This window comes from Lacerta agilis, chromosome 12, assembly GCF_009819535.1.
Source record: "Lacerta agilis isolate rLacAgi1 chromosome 12, rLacAgi1.pri, whole genome shotgun sequence".
Classification (NCBI taxonomy): domain Eukaryota; kingdom Metazoa; phylum Chordata; class Lepidosauria; order Squamata; family Lacertidae; genus Lacerta; species Lacerta agilis.
In genome coordinates this window covers 46940616-46955588 of record NC_046323.1, presented here as the reverse complement: position 1 = coordinate 46955588, position 14973 = coordinate 46940616, and the positions used below count along the sequence as shown (strand labels likewise).

The window sequence follows — 14973 nt, the reverse complement described above, 5'->3', positions numbered from 1 at the left end:
CTGTTGGGCACAGCTGTAGGCCAAAGGTGGATGCAAAAGGGCCAACTTTTGTTCCGCACTTGCAAGGAATCAGTCCTTCAGTCTGGCAGCATCTGCACTTTGGGTATTACTGTTTTCAGTGCCTGCCAAAGCCTCTCCTGCTCAAGCATGCCTGCCCACACATGTAATTGTGACATGTCTTTTAATATGCAACTCTGTTTTATAATGTATATTTTAAAAACTGATCATTTTGTTTTGGGGAAAAACATAGGCTACCTAACTAACATCTGATTTCATTAGTAATTTTAATGAATATTTTATGCAGACTGCTTAACCAGCATAAAAGCCTCCTGTGCATTTATCAACCGTACTTTTCTGCTGTATGAAGCTTAACAGTAATGGAAATACCCAGGCCTTTAGCCATTAAATAATCTATGGCCTGTTAAAATCTATGGCCTGAAATCATTATTATGATTTCATTATTGATGCTACCTAAAATGTCCTTTTATGTTATACACCACCCTGGGATCTTTTGATGAAGGATAGTATATCAATCAATTAAATAATAACTTGTGGATATCAGGTGAATTCTTAACTGGTTAGGATACACAGCTGGCATCCTTAAGCTTGGGTGAAATCCTTCCAGCACCCAGTTTTTAAAAAAAGTATTTGTTTGGACAAGCATTTAAAATTGCTGTGAGTTGATTTTATTGACTACATTCATTGCGTAATTATTATTTTTTAAGTAATGGATTGTACACAACTTTGAATGCCTAAAAAAGAATGAAGCATGGTATAAAAATGTTTTAAGTATATGGATTGGTAGTCAGAAGGCCATGCATCGCCCATGTTTAACAAAATGGTTGGGGCTGAAGCCAAAACCACCTGGATGTACATTTCAGCAGCAGCTCTTCGCTAAGTATTTTCCCACAAAAAACCACTTTCCATTTAGTGAGAATTTGTTTGCTTAACTGTTGCTTTATTTATGCTAGTACAATTTGCGCAACTAAGTCCCTCTCCAAAATATCTAGGCAAAACAAAAATCAGCTCCGATTTCCAATAAGTGAACTGAAAATTAGCCAACCTCTGTGTGTGTGTAGACCTCGGGGTTCTGGCTGTAAATCTTCGCTATCTGGTTTCCTGTAAAACGCTGCAAAAGACAGGCCAATGCTTAGGAACACAAACTGTAAATTGAGTCAATAACCATTAACTCGGCATAATGAGTTCAGGACGCTGCACTTTGGGTATTTAATTTGTCTGATGCCTGATGGAAGTTGTTTTTCGGTTACAATAGGCACAAAACAAACTATAATGCATCGGCTCATTATGATAATTCTGCTCGCCTTTCGAAAAAGCAGAAGAAAAATGAAGACTGCAGCGAGAGAATTCCTGGCCACAATTTACATTCCAGAAATGACGGGTCAATGGAATGTGCAGTGCTGGTTGGCTAGGCAGACTCCCATTGCGATCCAGGAATCACCTCAAGTTCTCAACTGGTTAAAGCCATTCAGTCTGTACAACTCAGCGAGGAGACTGGTTAGATCCACACTAGCTTCAAATTAAAGTTGCTGAGGACCTTTGTTGAAACGGACTTACCATATTTTTCCATGTATAACATGCCCCCCCCCACCGTGTGTAACACGCCCACTACTTGGGGGACACTAAAAACTGAGAAAATGGGGGGAGATTGCCCAGAGTTGTTGAGCTTTTGGGGGGGGGTTGCCTAAAAACGCTCACCCACCAGACAAACGCTCCCACCGGACCAACACTTTTGATTGCACGCAACGCAGAAGCAACCAATCACGATCAGACCGCTCACCACCAACAGCTTAAAATCACCCACCCAATTGCCGCGGCAGCAACCAATCGGCTGCCGCCATTGCCGCAGCCACCAATCAGCCGCACTGTCGCCGCTGACAATCTTCTGCTCGCGGCAGCAAAAAATTCCCCATCCCCCCTCTGTACTTTAGGTGTATGAGACGCCTCCAATTTTTTTACATTGTTTTAACGTAAAAAAAACCTGGTCTTCTACACGAAAAAGTATGGTACTTCTCAACTGGGGGTCTTAACATCAGCATAAAAAACTAGGGAAGCTGTGGGGATCCTCCAGCTCATGCACCATTCTTGACCCCCGCCCCCTCCCAGAGGTCCAAGATCAGTAGGGGCAGGACTCAATCCTGCTGGATGTTGCTTCACTAGCACATTACAGGAATGCATTAGCAAAGCAGGCCCCTGCAGAGAGCAGGATTGAAGCCTCTGCTCATCAACTGACGAGTGCAGAGTAGATGAAGTAGATCACCCTCTCCACCCCATAAAACAACTCTGGCAGGTGGACAGAACTACCCACCTGTCAGTCGCCTGCTACCATCATAGCATCAGATGGCTGTCAGGTGGGGAACTAGGCCCACCTGTCAAAGTTGGCCCGATCAGACCAATGAGGCCAAAATGGTTTTTCACCCCTCAATAGGAGGTATGCATTCCCCTTTAGAAAAGAGGGCGTAATCATGATTCCCTTAACCGTAACTGTTATCTGAATTAGAAAAATACTTCTTTCATTCCTTTTTTTATCCTGCTATTCCCCCAAGGAGCTCATCGCAACAGTCTCCCCGGCCCATTTTATCCTAACAGCAAAATAATTTAAAGACTTTGTTCAGCTAAAGACCTTATTCATGGGTGTACGAGCAGGAGAGAAGATACAAGTAGTGGGAATCTTGTGCCCTTAGCATTTGGCGCACACAAAAACCTCTTGGGATGACTTGTTCTCATTTACAAGAACAGCCTCAAAAGCCGAACATTAATCTCGCTTCTCAGCTCTCACCTCGTAGGCTCGTGAGCCGGTGACCTCAGCAAGTTTCTGAGGCCCTCCAAGAGCTTTTTCCAGAGAGCAGCACTGGGCAGTTGTGCTGGAATCCATCCAAACAGGGCTGTTGCTAACAGAAAAGCAGGACTATTGGGGATGAGAAAAAAAAAACAATGTCAGAAAAGTGGTCAGTGCCAAACCAGCAAGCTGGTTCTGGAACAATTGCACATGTCTATTTTGCATACCAAAATGCGATTACAAGGGGGAAGAGACCATGTGCGAGTCTCTACAGCTGGCCAAAAAAGTTTTTGCTACATCACCCTCTGGTCTGAAGCAGATGCAGCTGGGCAGTAACTGCCTCATAGCCTGAGGCAGCGCAAAATGAAGCAAGATATGTCAGCCTGCAAAAGGAAAAGGTCTGCCTCTTTGGCAGCATCAATAGAGGAGGGAAATGCATTTCTCCTATGAGACAAGTATTTAGGATCCAAGAAAAAGGCTGGATTTGGATTATGCAGATGGGGAAACCTGGTTTAAACATGATGTCATGGATGCAGAAGAGTGACGGCTGGCACCAGCTGGGGAACCACAAAGGGAACCCCCAAGGGAAGAAGGTTCAGAGCCAGGAGCTGGTGGTGGGAGGACGGTGAGTGGGCAGAGGGAGAAGATGGAGCAGACTAGGAGGAGGAGGTGGTGGTGGAAGCTGAACAGGGTTTAGTGAGTCGGAAGAGACTGTGGCAGAGAGCAGTCCAGACTCCAAGACAGGAGAGGATCAGGGCCAGGAGACAGAATAGAGGCAGGTTGCTGAAGAATCCAGGGAGTCTCCTCCTGCTTCTGTCATCAGCTCCCCTCCTCCCTGGTCTCCCAGAACATGTAGAGAAATGAAGAGGGCAGGGCAAAGAGAGACAAGACGGTGGAGCCTTAGGCTGCTGGGAACAGGGCAAGGAGCATTAGAGAGCAGTGGGAAAGTGGGAGCTTCAGTCCTCGCAACTGCTTCATTGGGAATCTACAGGGAAGAGTTGCTGTGATCACTAGGCCTGCGCTGTTTTGGTTTCTTTGAATGAAGAGTTAACTTCATTCATAAAGAGATGCTTCATTCATAAAGCAATGGGTGCTTTATGGTTTTACGGCTGACCTCCACCTGACTCCAGCTCCTGACACCCATATTCAGCCAGGAACTTCACCCATTATTGCTAGGAGCTGCCAGAGCATCAGAGTTCAGCCCTATCCAGACCTGGGGTCTTTGCAGAGGGAGCAGGACTCTCCAGCAGATCCCAGCACCGCCTGCAACCCTGAGGAGCCACTGGATCCAGACCCCCAACCACCTGGATTCCTAGCTGGCTCTCAGAACTCCCTTCGTCACTCACGGGGCCACAAAAGCGGAGGACTGGCAGGAGCTTCAGAGCTGCCAGTGAAATGCCTGAATGTGAGGCTACCTGGGAAGTAGGAGGAGTGTGTGGAGGCACCTGCCCAGATCAAGATCTGTCTGAGAGCCAGGAAAGGGTGACACCTCCAGCTCCTATGTAAGCTCCCAGCCTGAGCTGCTTTGCTGCTGAAGTAGCAACTCCCTTGACAGCTCCAAGCCTTCCTGAACCAGGAAAACAGATATAGTGCAAGAAACCAGGAACCAAGGTTATGTTCATGGCTGCAGTGTGTGATGAGCCATTGAGACTAGAAGGTTGGAGCCTTCCCCTGGGCAGAGGAGTTTGCAGGTAGGTACTGGAGTGGCTCTGCCCATTCAAGCTAGCCCCTGGCTCCTCCCAACAGCAAAGGCTTTAAAGGTGTCCTGTTCATACAACCGCCACTGTTATACACTTCTTGTTCAGAGGAAGAAATAGAAAGCATCTTGTCTGCATCATCATTTGTGCTTATCCTTTGCTAAAAGGAATACATAGCATGCTTCAATTATTTCTAGAGTCAGCAAGGAGCTGGGAAAGTGAGCACAGCCATTAAGGGTCAATGAGCAAGAGTGGACTTAAACGCCCTTCCAAACTCCTAAGATAAGTTACCTTCAGTGACTGATGCAAAGGAAGATCAGGCGATAAGTTTTGTAAAACAGAGTTTGCACCTTCTTTCCAGTAGACGCTTCCATGTTGCTGTTCAAGAGAGCAAAAGCATAAAATAAAAACAGAGTGGCAAGTTAAGATTCATATCTGGATTTCCACTAAATTTAAAACACACTTGCATGCTACTAGAACATCAGTAATGGTGCCTTTTAAGAGTACCAAAATAAGTGTGAATGCAATGTCATTTTTTTTAAATCACAAATCATGCTGTTAACGGAGGCTCGCCCATGGCAGGGGCACACTCCTGTTCTGCCTTCCAAACCTCCTTGCTCAAACTCCAACTCTCCACAGGCCTCAAAGGTCAGTGCAAGGGCTCCTGGGATTCCACTTGCAAAGGTTCATGGGATTGCTAGGTGCTGTTTTCGCACCTTTTTGCCCTTTCTGGGCTCTTTTCGGGCTGTTTCTGCAATTTTTAAAGTCACTTCTGGGTTTGGTGCAATGCATGTGTGCGAGGTACCGTATTTTTCGCTCCATAAGACACACTTTTTTCCTCCTAAAAATTAAGGGGAAATATCTGTGCGTCTTATGGAGCGAATGGTGGTCCCTGGAGCCAAATTGCCCAAGGGGCCAAAAGCAGATAGAGCTTTTTATTTTACAAAGAGAAAAGGGGGTGTTGGAATGACCCCGCTCAGCAGCTGATCAGCAAGAGATTGGGAGAGAGATAAGAGTCCCGGCTCCCTTTCAGCCCCGCCCTCCATTGTTGAATGTGCTGCAGAGGGAGGTTGTTTGTTTCCCCAGTGACATGTTAGATTATCTGTCTGGAAACTGTAGAAATGGCTCCCTTTCCTTCAGAAGCTGCAGAAATGTGAGCTGAACCCCAGTTGAACCCCATAAAAAAATGGGGCTTTCCCTCTTTGCTTTTCCCCCTTTGCAAAAGGAGCTTTGCTTTTCTCCCTTTGCAAAAAAGCTGCAAAACGTTTAGCTGATCCTCAAAAAACCAGGGCTTTTCCCTTTGCAAAAAAAAAGCTACAAAACTTTTAGCTGGTCCTCAAAAAAACAGGGCTTTTAGAGGAGGAAAACTAGAAAAATATTTTTTTTCTTGTTTCCTCCTCTAAAAACAAGGTGTGCCCTATGGTCCGGTGCGCCCCATGGAGCGAAAAATACGGTAGCATGTCAATTGGCTGTTGCCTGCACATGCAACCCAGAATAAAGTTCTCCCACTCTCTCACACATGCACCCCTATACTTTTAACTTACCTGTCCAGCTCCAGACAAAGCTTTCACTCTGGAGAAGTTAAATCCAGAAGACTTCATCTTTTTCAAGATCATATCCAGGGCCTAGAAGAACAAACATGATCAAGACTGACTGCTGCACTCCAGGAAATTATGAATCCCAACAGGTTTCAGAATTAAATAGGTAGATTCCTGTCATCAGTGACAGAGAAAGAAAATGGAAGAATTGGATAATCAGTAGAAGGTCTCTCGAGAAACTGAGATGATTAGCATGCTGAATAAAAGCATTTTTCAGATGAAGAGAGGGGGGAAACCTTCAAACAAGTTTAGTACACATGCTAATCTTCAGGGCCAAACTAAACATCACAAATACAACCTTCAGATGATTAAATCTTCATCTATTAATTTCAGACAATTAACAGTGCAATCTTAACCAGATTTACTCAGATGTAAGTTGTATTTAATTCAATGGGATTTACTGCCAGTGACATGGGGTTAGGATTTCAGCACAATCTATTAAACCTGAACCAGTACTGTAGTTCTGAAGCAAAAAGCACATGTTCTTTGTTTCTAAGATGATGCATGCTTGCTTTGTAGCAGGCATCATCTTATAAGAAGCATCCCCCCTATAACTCACAGCCAGGAAGCCTCTTCCATAATTGAAAAACTGCAAACACTAAATACTTGAACTAAAAATTGTGTAGAAATAGAGATTTAAACCTGCTGTCCTTTTTCCAGTTGAAAGGGTTAGAGTAATAAATCAAAAGCCATAGCATAAATTAAATATTTTCATCTTAATTACCATTGATCTGCATGTAACATTAGTCCAACAATTCATTCTCTTTTGCAAAGTTCCTTTGGGAGGTGGCAATTTGCAGCAGAGGAAGAGACATGAAGGGAAATACAGTGGTACCTCAGGTTACATACACTTCAGGTTACATACTCCGCTAACCCAGAAATAATGCATCAGGTTAAGAACTTTGCTTCACAATAAGAACAGAAATCGTGCTCCGGCGGTGCAGTGGCAGCAGGAGGTCCCATTAGCTAAAGTGGTGCTTCAGGTTAAGAACAGTTTCAGGTTAAAATGGACCTCCAGAACGAATTAAGTTCTTAACCCAAGGTACCACTGTACCACATATGTTTCCCAGCCTGACTGTTTCAACTACAATTTCCAACCATCAGCAGCTGCCAGGGGTTTTCAGACCAGCATATACCACACAGACGTGGATCTGGGATTCTTTGGATGGAAAAGTAGAGTTTCCATGGGAAATGAAGAGTTAAGCACTCCTCCCCTACCAACCTTACACCTTTCTTATTTCTTGTCCACATAAAGCACACAAAAATATCATAGAATTGGAAGGAGGGTCATGTAATCCAACCCCTTGCAACACAGGAAACCTTTGCCCAACGTGGGGCTTAAACTCACAACCCTGAGATTAAGAGTCTAGTGCTCTACCAACTGAGCTATCCAACCTCGCTCAACTTTGAGGCGACAAATATGCCTTGAATCTTAGGGGGAACGTGACGCAGAATAATATCATGCCAGCACAACCCTTGAAAGCAGACACATGCTGGGAAAGTGGCCATACTAACATCTGGGCAGTTCTGCTGTGCAGATTTGCAGGGCACATGGCTGACGTTCAACCATCTGCTGGACTAAGCTGAGCGCAGCCAGTGTGAAAACGGCAAAATAGATTTGCACCAGCAGAAAGGCAGAGCCTAAAAGGAAATTTATGCATTTATTTATCAATTTCAGGAAAGTGTATGTTTCACTTGATTAAAATGTCCTTCGTTCTCAGATGTCTGTTTCTCAGAAGAACAAGAAAGAACCCTCAGCACAAGGTGAGAAATGCTATCATTCTAGCGCGGTTACAATGTGCTTATAGCAGCAGCCCACTGTAAACTAAACAAGCAGCTTCTTGGTTTTTCAGCAGGCCAAGATCTGTGGAAGCACCTCTGAGGTGGGGAATTTCAGGCCCAGGAACTGAAGGCAATCTTCCCAGGCTTTTAAAAGTCTGCAAGCACCCAGTTCCCGCTCCTGTTCCGCCCTTTGAGTGATGTTTCAGTGAGATCTTTAGGATGTTTCCAGGTCACTTCTGGGTTTGACGTGGTGCGTGTATACACGGTTGCGCACCTATTGAATGCATGTAAGCAGCGGGCTGCCTGTATTTCTTTTTCATCCTTTGGAAAGAAGGTGCATTTATAGCTAGTTGGTGCTGCATACACACTTCCTTTTTTTGCTCCAGTTCACGTGTAAGCCCCCACCCTACCCATGGTTAAGCCATGGTTTGGCTACGCATCGCATCCAAACTCGGACTCAAACAAACCTCAGTTACAACTCCAGACAAATCACGAGCCATGGTTTGGACATATCAATAAGACAAACCATGGCTTCACCATGGGTAGCACAGCAGCGGCAGTTCAGTTTCTCCATACTAAGAAGTCCCAAATGGTGCAACCTTTCTTCAAGGAGTTGCTCCATCCCCTTGATCGTTTTGGTTCTCCTTTCCTGAGCCTTTTGCAACTCTTCAATATACTTTCTGAGGTGAGGCAACCAGAACTGTACACAGTACTGTAAATTTCACTTGTCAGTTGGCTTTATTTTAAAATAAAAATTATCTCGGGATGGGGTATAAGAGCTAAAATGGCCACTCAAAAACCTCCAATGTTTGACAAACAAGAAAAAAGCAAAGCCAAACTGGTTACTCTTCCCCAGAGAACAAAGAGATAAAAAGCAAGAAAAAGTAATACAGCTTTCAAGTGGTTAAAGAGTGTAATTATGTCAAAACTCAGCTTAATCTCAAACAAAGTCGGCATCATTTAGAAATTAATGCATCTGTTATCACAAACAATGATACAAAATGTCACTACTTAAAGAAATGAAGAAGAAAAAGAAGAAACATGGTACAGGAAACTGCAGCGTCAAAAGGATCCTTAACAGCATTCCAAGTGAAACAGAAAACAAGCAAATTATAAATTGTCTGGCAAATGTAATGGTTTCTTGTATAAAGTAATTTTAATAATGCTGAGCTAAGAAGCTGAATCATCTAATGACACAGACAGAGCCAAGCAACCAAATTTAGAAGCAATGGCAGCTCCTAATTAAGAAGGGAAGGGATCTAACCTCCCAAATTACAGTCTGGAGTATGCGCAAAAGATTTCGGAAGAAACATAGGCCCTGCTCTCCTACCCAATGAGAGGGGCACACCACTACCCTTTTGGGTTTCCTTTCCACGAACAACAATCTGTCCCTCACCCGGTCCTGCTGAACTTGTGATCCCCAAGACTGAGCACAGACCAGCAGCCACTTCTTGTGACCTGATAGAAATGCTTGAGGAGACTGTGTTTTGCCGTTCCCAGAAAGCAGCAAAACTAGAGTGTTTATCAAGGTCCACATGGGCTACCATACATGGCTGCTGGGCTGCAATCAGTTTGGTAGGACATCCATGAGCATACCTGAACAGCAACTATGTTTAGCATTACCCCAGAACAACATTGTCAGGGAACTGTCCCTAGCTCAGCGCAGGGTGGTGGAAGGGCTCTCGGGATGTTACAGAGAGCCCCAGCCCCACCTGACCAGCAGCACGTCCTCTTCCAGCGGAGGAAAAAGCGAGGTCTCAAGTGGGGAGGGGCAGGCAGCTCCGGGTCTTGAGAGCAGAGGCTCTGGGGATGTTGGAGAGACCCTGCACTCCCCTCGCTCATCGGGCAAGGAGGGAGGCACGCCATTTCCGGCGCCCCAAGTGTGCAGAGGGGTGAAAAGTAAGGTGGGGAGGCGGAGATTTGGGATACGGAAACTCTTATGTTGGGGTCACAACCGGAAGGGGCCACTCCCGGATTCTGCGAGTGACTGATACAGACATGAACTTGTAGCTCTGCACTGTAAATAGCATGCACAATAAACCTCTTAAAAGACGGTTTGGAATCTTGCCTGGTTACTCGTGAGCAACCACCCCGCAGACCTTACACACATGGCAAGCACTTGCAAGAATATGGCGAGTATTTCCAGAAGCAAAAAGCTGTCAAGCAGAAAAATACCTTTACACCACAAGGCCACTGCTAATACTGGTCTGATTCCCATCTCTTGTATGTACTAGTAGAGATGTAGCAGATCAACAGAGAACCATCATACGGTAAGATTCAGAAGTGCAGTAAAGATGCTTCCGAAACCTTTTGAGCCCCATGCAGCGGCTCTTACATTTTACTCAAGACCACCAAATGCACTTCATTGCTGAGTAAGGAACTGAACCTGGATATTCTAAGTGAAAAATGAATTATGTCACCCACAGCACAGAATAGAGTCAGGTATGGTTGGAGGTAATTCTAGATCATTATATCTTCCTTGTTGGCACAGAGATTTTGCTAGGCCTCTATTTACATAAACCTAAGCAAACAGGGACGCAGGTGGCCCTGTGGTCTAAACCACTGAGCCTAGGGCTTGCCAATTGTAAGGTCAGCAGTTTGAATCCCTGCGACGGGGTGAGCTCCCGTTGTTCAGTCCCAGCTCCTGCCCACCTAGCAGTTCAAAAGCACATCAAGTGCAAGTAGATAAATAGGTACCGCTCCGGCGGGAAGGTAAACGGCATTTCCGTGCGCTGCTCTGGCTTCGCCAGAAGCGGCTGTCATGCTGGCCACATAACTCGGAAGCTGTCTGCAGACAAACGCCGGCTCCCTCGGCCTATAGAGCGAGATGAGCACCGCAACCCCAGAGTCGTCCGCGACTGGACCTAACCCTCAGGGCTACCTTTACCTTTAAGCAAACAGGCAACGTGTCATTTTGAAAAAGGTAATTATATAGGGCAACAGACAGGAGGGCAAATGGGGAGAAGGGAGAGGATTGGAGCTAATTGCAGGAACCCACTGGCCTTCCTCTCCAGACACTCGCGACATTACTCAAGCATCAAAAACTTACCTTCACCCACATTAATACAGGAGAAGTCACGGTCAGTCTATCATTGTGAACATGGACGCCACCTTGAGTGCTGCAGGAAAAACAATGCCTGGGTGAATAAAACTAATTCATTATTTCACTTTGGATTTCCCCAAATAACACACAAGTACTCTCTTGTACACAGCTAGGACAGTTACCCTTAAAAATCCTAATTGTTGGGAGAATGCAAAAAGAAAACCTAACATAGTGCAGTGTTACTAAAGGAAAACCTTTAAGCACAGCATTCTATGATCCTTGAACAGGATCTGCCCAAGTGCAAGTACTCCAGATTTAGAGGGAATTTTAATGCCAAAGCAGGTTTAGGACCAAATTAAGCACAAGTGATGAAACGTACCCAAATTCTGGAAGATCTTTGTCAAAATTTACACTGTCCTCATGGATGACTCGCAGTTGTTCATCTACAGCAATTACTTTCAGCTGGAGAAAAGAAAAGGTTGCTGCTGCTGTTATTTATTTCATTAGGATTTGCTTCCTAGGAAGCATCTCAAAGTACTGTATAATAAACATGTATCAAACAATTGTATGTATGAAAATGGTTAAACAATCACTTATACAAGAAGTAAAAACAATTACATATGCAAAGAACAGTAAAAAACAATTACATAGATATAAAAACAATTTCTAATCTAATTCATATACCTACAGGTATCTTCCAAATGGTGGCGTGTCTTCTAGAATTAATTATATCCACTGGTATCATTGATTCTAAATTGCATGCCTCCATTTGGAAGAATCAATAATTTCCAAGTGATCAGTCACCTAAAATAGCAAGTAGCTAGTTCATTCTGCACTTCATCCCATCCCAACTCCAGAAACTGATGATCCCTGATTAGTGCTCCACTTCCTGGGAGCAAATTAGAGTCTCACTAAGGAAGTACTGAAATTCCCATGATTAGTTCAGAAAAATGTTTCATGTTTTCCCATGTTTTCTCATGTTTCCCCTGCTCTTCTTCCTTCACCATTGGCCCCTTCTTTCTTTACATTATTGCTTTTTACAATCTAGTTTTTGTATAGATCTTTGCATTCATAAAACGTCACTTCCACTTATCCCATCAATTTATTGGAGAGGCGGGATGGAAGGAAAAGAATGCTTCAGTTCTGACCCTACATCACCTGAGCTCAGCCTTCCCAAAGCTGGTGCCCTCAAGGTATTTTGGATTTCAACTCCCATCAGTTGTTTGTAGTCCAAAACATCTGGAGAGCACCAGGTTGGCAAAGGCTAACTTTATGTTACTTATTACTGCATTTCTATGCCACCTTTACTCCAAAGAGCTCAAGGTGGCATACATGGTCTCCCCTATTTTATCCTCAGAACAACCCTGTGAGGTAGTTTAGGTGGCATGATTAGCCCAAGGTCACCAAGTGAGCTTCACAGCTGAGTGGGGATTTGAACCCGTCTCCCAAGTCCTAGTGTATCTAACCACTAAACCATGCTGGTTCTCTGTTGACAGCATCTTGAATGAATTAGCAATTATCTGCTTTGCGCAAGCAAGCTGTCCTTATTTCTCACCATTGGGCTCCTTCCATCTGCATCTACCACCCCTTGAAAGGAACTAAGACCCTTCTTTCTCGTTTGCTATTTATGATCGTTAGAGAGAAAGGAGTGTTTAAATGTTTTTTTAAAAAAGTGTAACGGCAGTGTCCAAACGAAAATGCTATCTAGTAATATGAACTTCTCCCACTTCATCAGTTTGGTTGGGGCTATGGGAAAGTTAGGGTATATTAAAAAAAAATCTGCAGGTAATGACTAATTAAACTTCATAGGTTAACCTTTGATTTCTCATTTAAATATGCTGGAACTCAGGAAGTGCAAGTAGACTTTGCTTCCAGGTACAACTGCTGAAGCCTGCGCTAAGGGGCTGAATTTCTCCAGTTTGCCAAAGGATTTTATCAGAACTGTGAGATGTAGTGCCACATCATAAAAACCAGGGGAGAAGGAAGGGTGGGGGATCACTTTTGAATTTCAAACTCACAGTTCTAGAAAGACCTATCTTCCACAGCTCAGCTGCAAAAAGGCAAAAGGTGAAATCCATTGGCAAGTTTTCCTAAGCAAGCCACATTTATGTGCACTGTAGCTCCTATTCATTTAAGAATATTCTAAGAGCCTGGCTGCTAGATCAGGCCAAAGTCCATGAGCATAGCCGGGGGGGGGGTCAGCCCCTGCCCCCCCAAAAAACCCATCAATTCAAAATCAATACAAATCTGAAGTTCTGCCCCCCCCCAACAAAAGCTTGCCCCCCAACAAAGACCTGCCCCACCCCCCAAACAAATCCTGGCTACGCCCATACGGAAGTCCCGCCCTGTTCTCACAGTGGCCAACCTGTTGCCCCAATGGGAAGTCTAAATGCAGGACCTGAGTGCAACAACGTTCTCCCCGCCTGTGATTCCCAGCACTTCAGTAAGGGAACATGTAAGGGTGGTCTACCATATAAAACCAGTCATCATCACATGCTGGTTTGGTTGTAAGTCGCTCTGGGCTGCCTAGGGCGAAACAAAGTGACATACTAATACTGATACTGCTGCCTGCTTGGCTCTATAACAGGGTTTCCCAAACTTGGGCCTCCATCTGCTTTCGGACTACAGTTCCCATCATCCCTGACCGCTGGTCCTGCTAGCTAGGCATGATGGGAGTTGTAGTCCAAAAGCAGCTGGAGACCCCCGTTTGCGAAATGCTGACCTAGAGGCGGGGAAGGAACCATCGCCTCTGCCCATCCCATCAGAGAGGCTCCCGGGGGCTTCCTCTGTGCCTCAGTCCTGCGATGATGACGGGATTTCCTCAGAGCATGTGCAGAGCGCCTGCTTCCTTTTCCCCTCCCCCCTCCCCCACCCCCTCCTGACTCGAACCAGGCCCTCGAGATGGGGCTGGAGAGAGGAGCGAGCGCTGGGCGAAAGGAAGCGTTTCCCGCGCCGCTTCCTTGCATCCAAGGAGGCCCGTCCCTGAGGCGACTCAGCAGCCGTGTGGGCGCGGACCCTTCCCCACGGCAGAGACGCGAAGCGAGGGAGGGCGGAGGGGGAGGCTCTGGCCCGGCTCCGCCTCCTCCGCCGCGTCCTTTTTTGCCACGGGTACCTGCTGGGTGCTGAAGTCCCATCCCAAGTAGCAAGGCTCGGCAGGCGCAGCCATGGCGCCCTGAGGCGAGTGGGCCTCGCCGTCGTCTTCGCTCGGCGGGAGGCAGCCCCGGCGCCCGCTTTTGCCTCAGCGCCGCCTCACAGAGACGGCTCGCCCGGCCCTTCCTCCTGTGCCCAAGCGCCGGGCCCTGGTAGTTATTAACCCGCCCGCCCTGCGGCCCCTTAGGGGGCGGTGAAGGAGGACCCGCCTCTCGCTCGCCCAGGCCCGGGGGTCGAAGCGGCGTTGGTGGCCTCGTTTCCCGGCGTGAGCGGACTCCTCTCGGCGGCTCTTTTCCTCGGGTTTCTCGGCACTTCAATCCCCCACGCTTTTTAATATACAAATTACACAACAAGGCGGCCCACAAATAAATGGTGTCGGTCAGGGAAGTTCAGAGGAAAGGAGATTAAAGTACGGTCTCCTTCAGATTAGCAATGAGACAGTTTGGAAGGAAATGGGGAAACGCAAGGTTAACAACAAAAGCCTAGCATATCATCACAAGGTAAAGGTACCCCTGACCATTAGGTCCAGTTGTGGACGACTGGGTTGTGGCGCTCATCTCGCTCTGTAGGCCGAGGGAGCCTGCGTTTGCCCGCAAACGGCTTCTGGGTCATGTCATGTGGCCAGCATGACAAAGCTGCTGGCGAACCAGAGCAGCGCACGGAAACGCCGCTTACCTTCCTGCCAGAGTGGTACCTATTTATCTACTTGCACTTTGACGGGCTTTCGAACTGCTAGGTTGGCAGGAGCAGGGACCGAACCAAGGGAGCTCACCCCATCGCGGGGATTCGAACCGTCAACCTTCTGATCGGCAAGCCCTAGGCTCTGTGGTTTAGACCACAGCACCACCCGCACTGACCCAAAAAAGGGGGCTGGTCATGGCTTGGCTGCAGGAATTCGGATTCCCC

General features: G+C 46.2%; 1 protein-coding gene across 3 annotated transcripts in view; it reads right to left on the bottom strand.

The window, feature by feature from the left end:
• XYLB (xylulokinase) overlaps positions 1–13503 on the bottom strand; it is a 105626-nt gene extending 92123 nt beyond the window's left edge. For 2 of the 3 annotated variants that reach the window (XR_004427646.1, XM_033165117.1), the window contains exons 1-6: positions 11297–11379; positions 10924–10993; positions 6039–6119; positions 4786–4872; positions 2798–2926; positions 1064–1129 (exon numbers count right to left, since the gene is read on the bottom strand). Coding sequence is in view for 2 of the 3 variants with exons in the window: in XM_033165117.1 (XP_033021008.1) it covers positions 1064–1129; positions 2798–2926; positions 4786–4872; positions 6039–6119; positions 10924–10935 (375 nt within the window). In the remaining variant the exon portion in view is untranslated. Of the gene's footprint in view, positions 1–1063; positions 1130–2797; positions 2927–4785; positions 4873–6038; positions 6120–10923; positions 10994–11296; positions 11380–13387 lie in introns of those variants that run through there. The other variant, XM_033165116.1, reaches the window with a different exon arrangement.
• Between the last annotated feature and the right edge of the window lie 1470 nt (positions 13504–14973).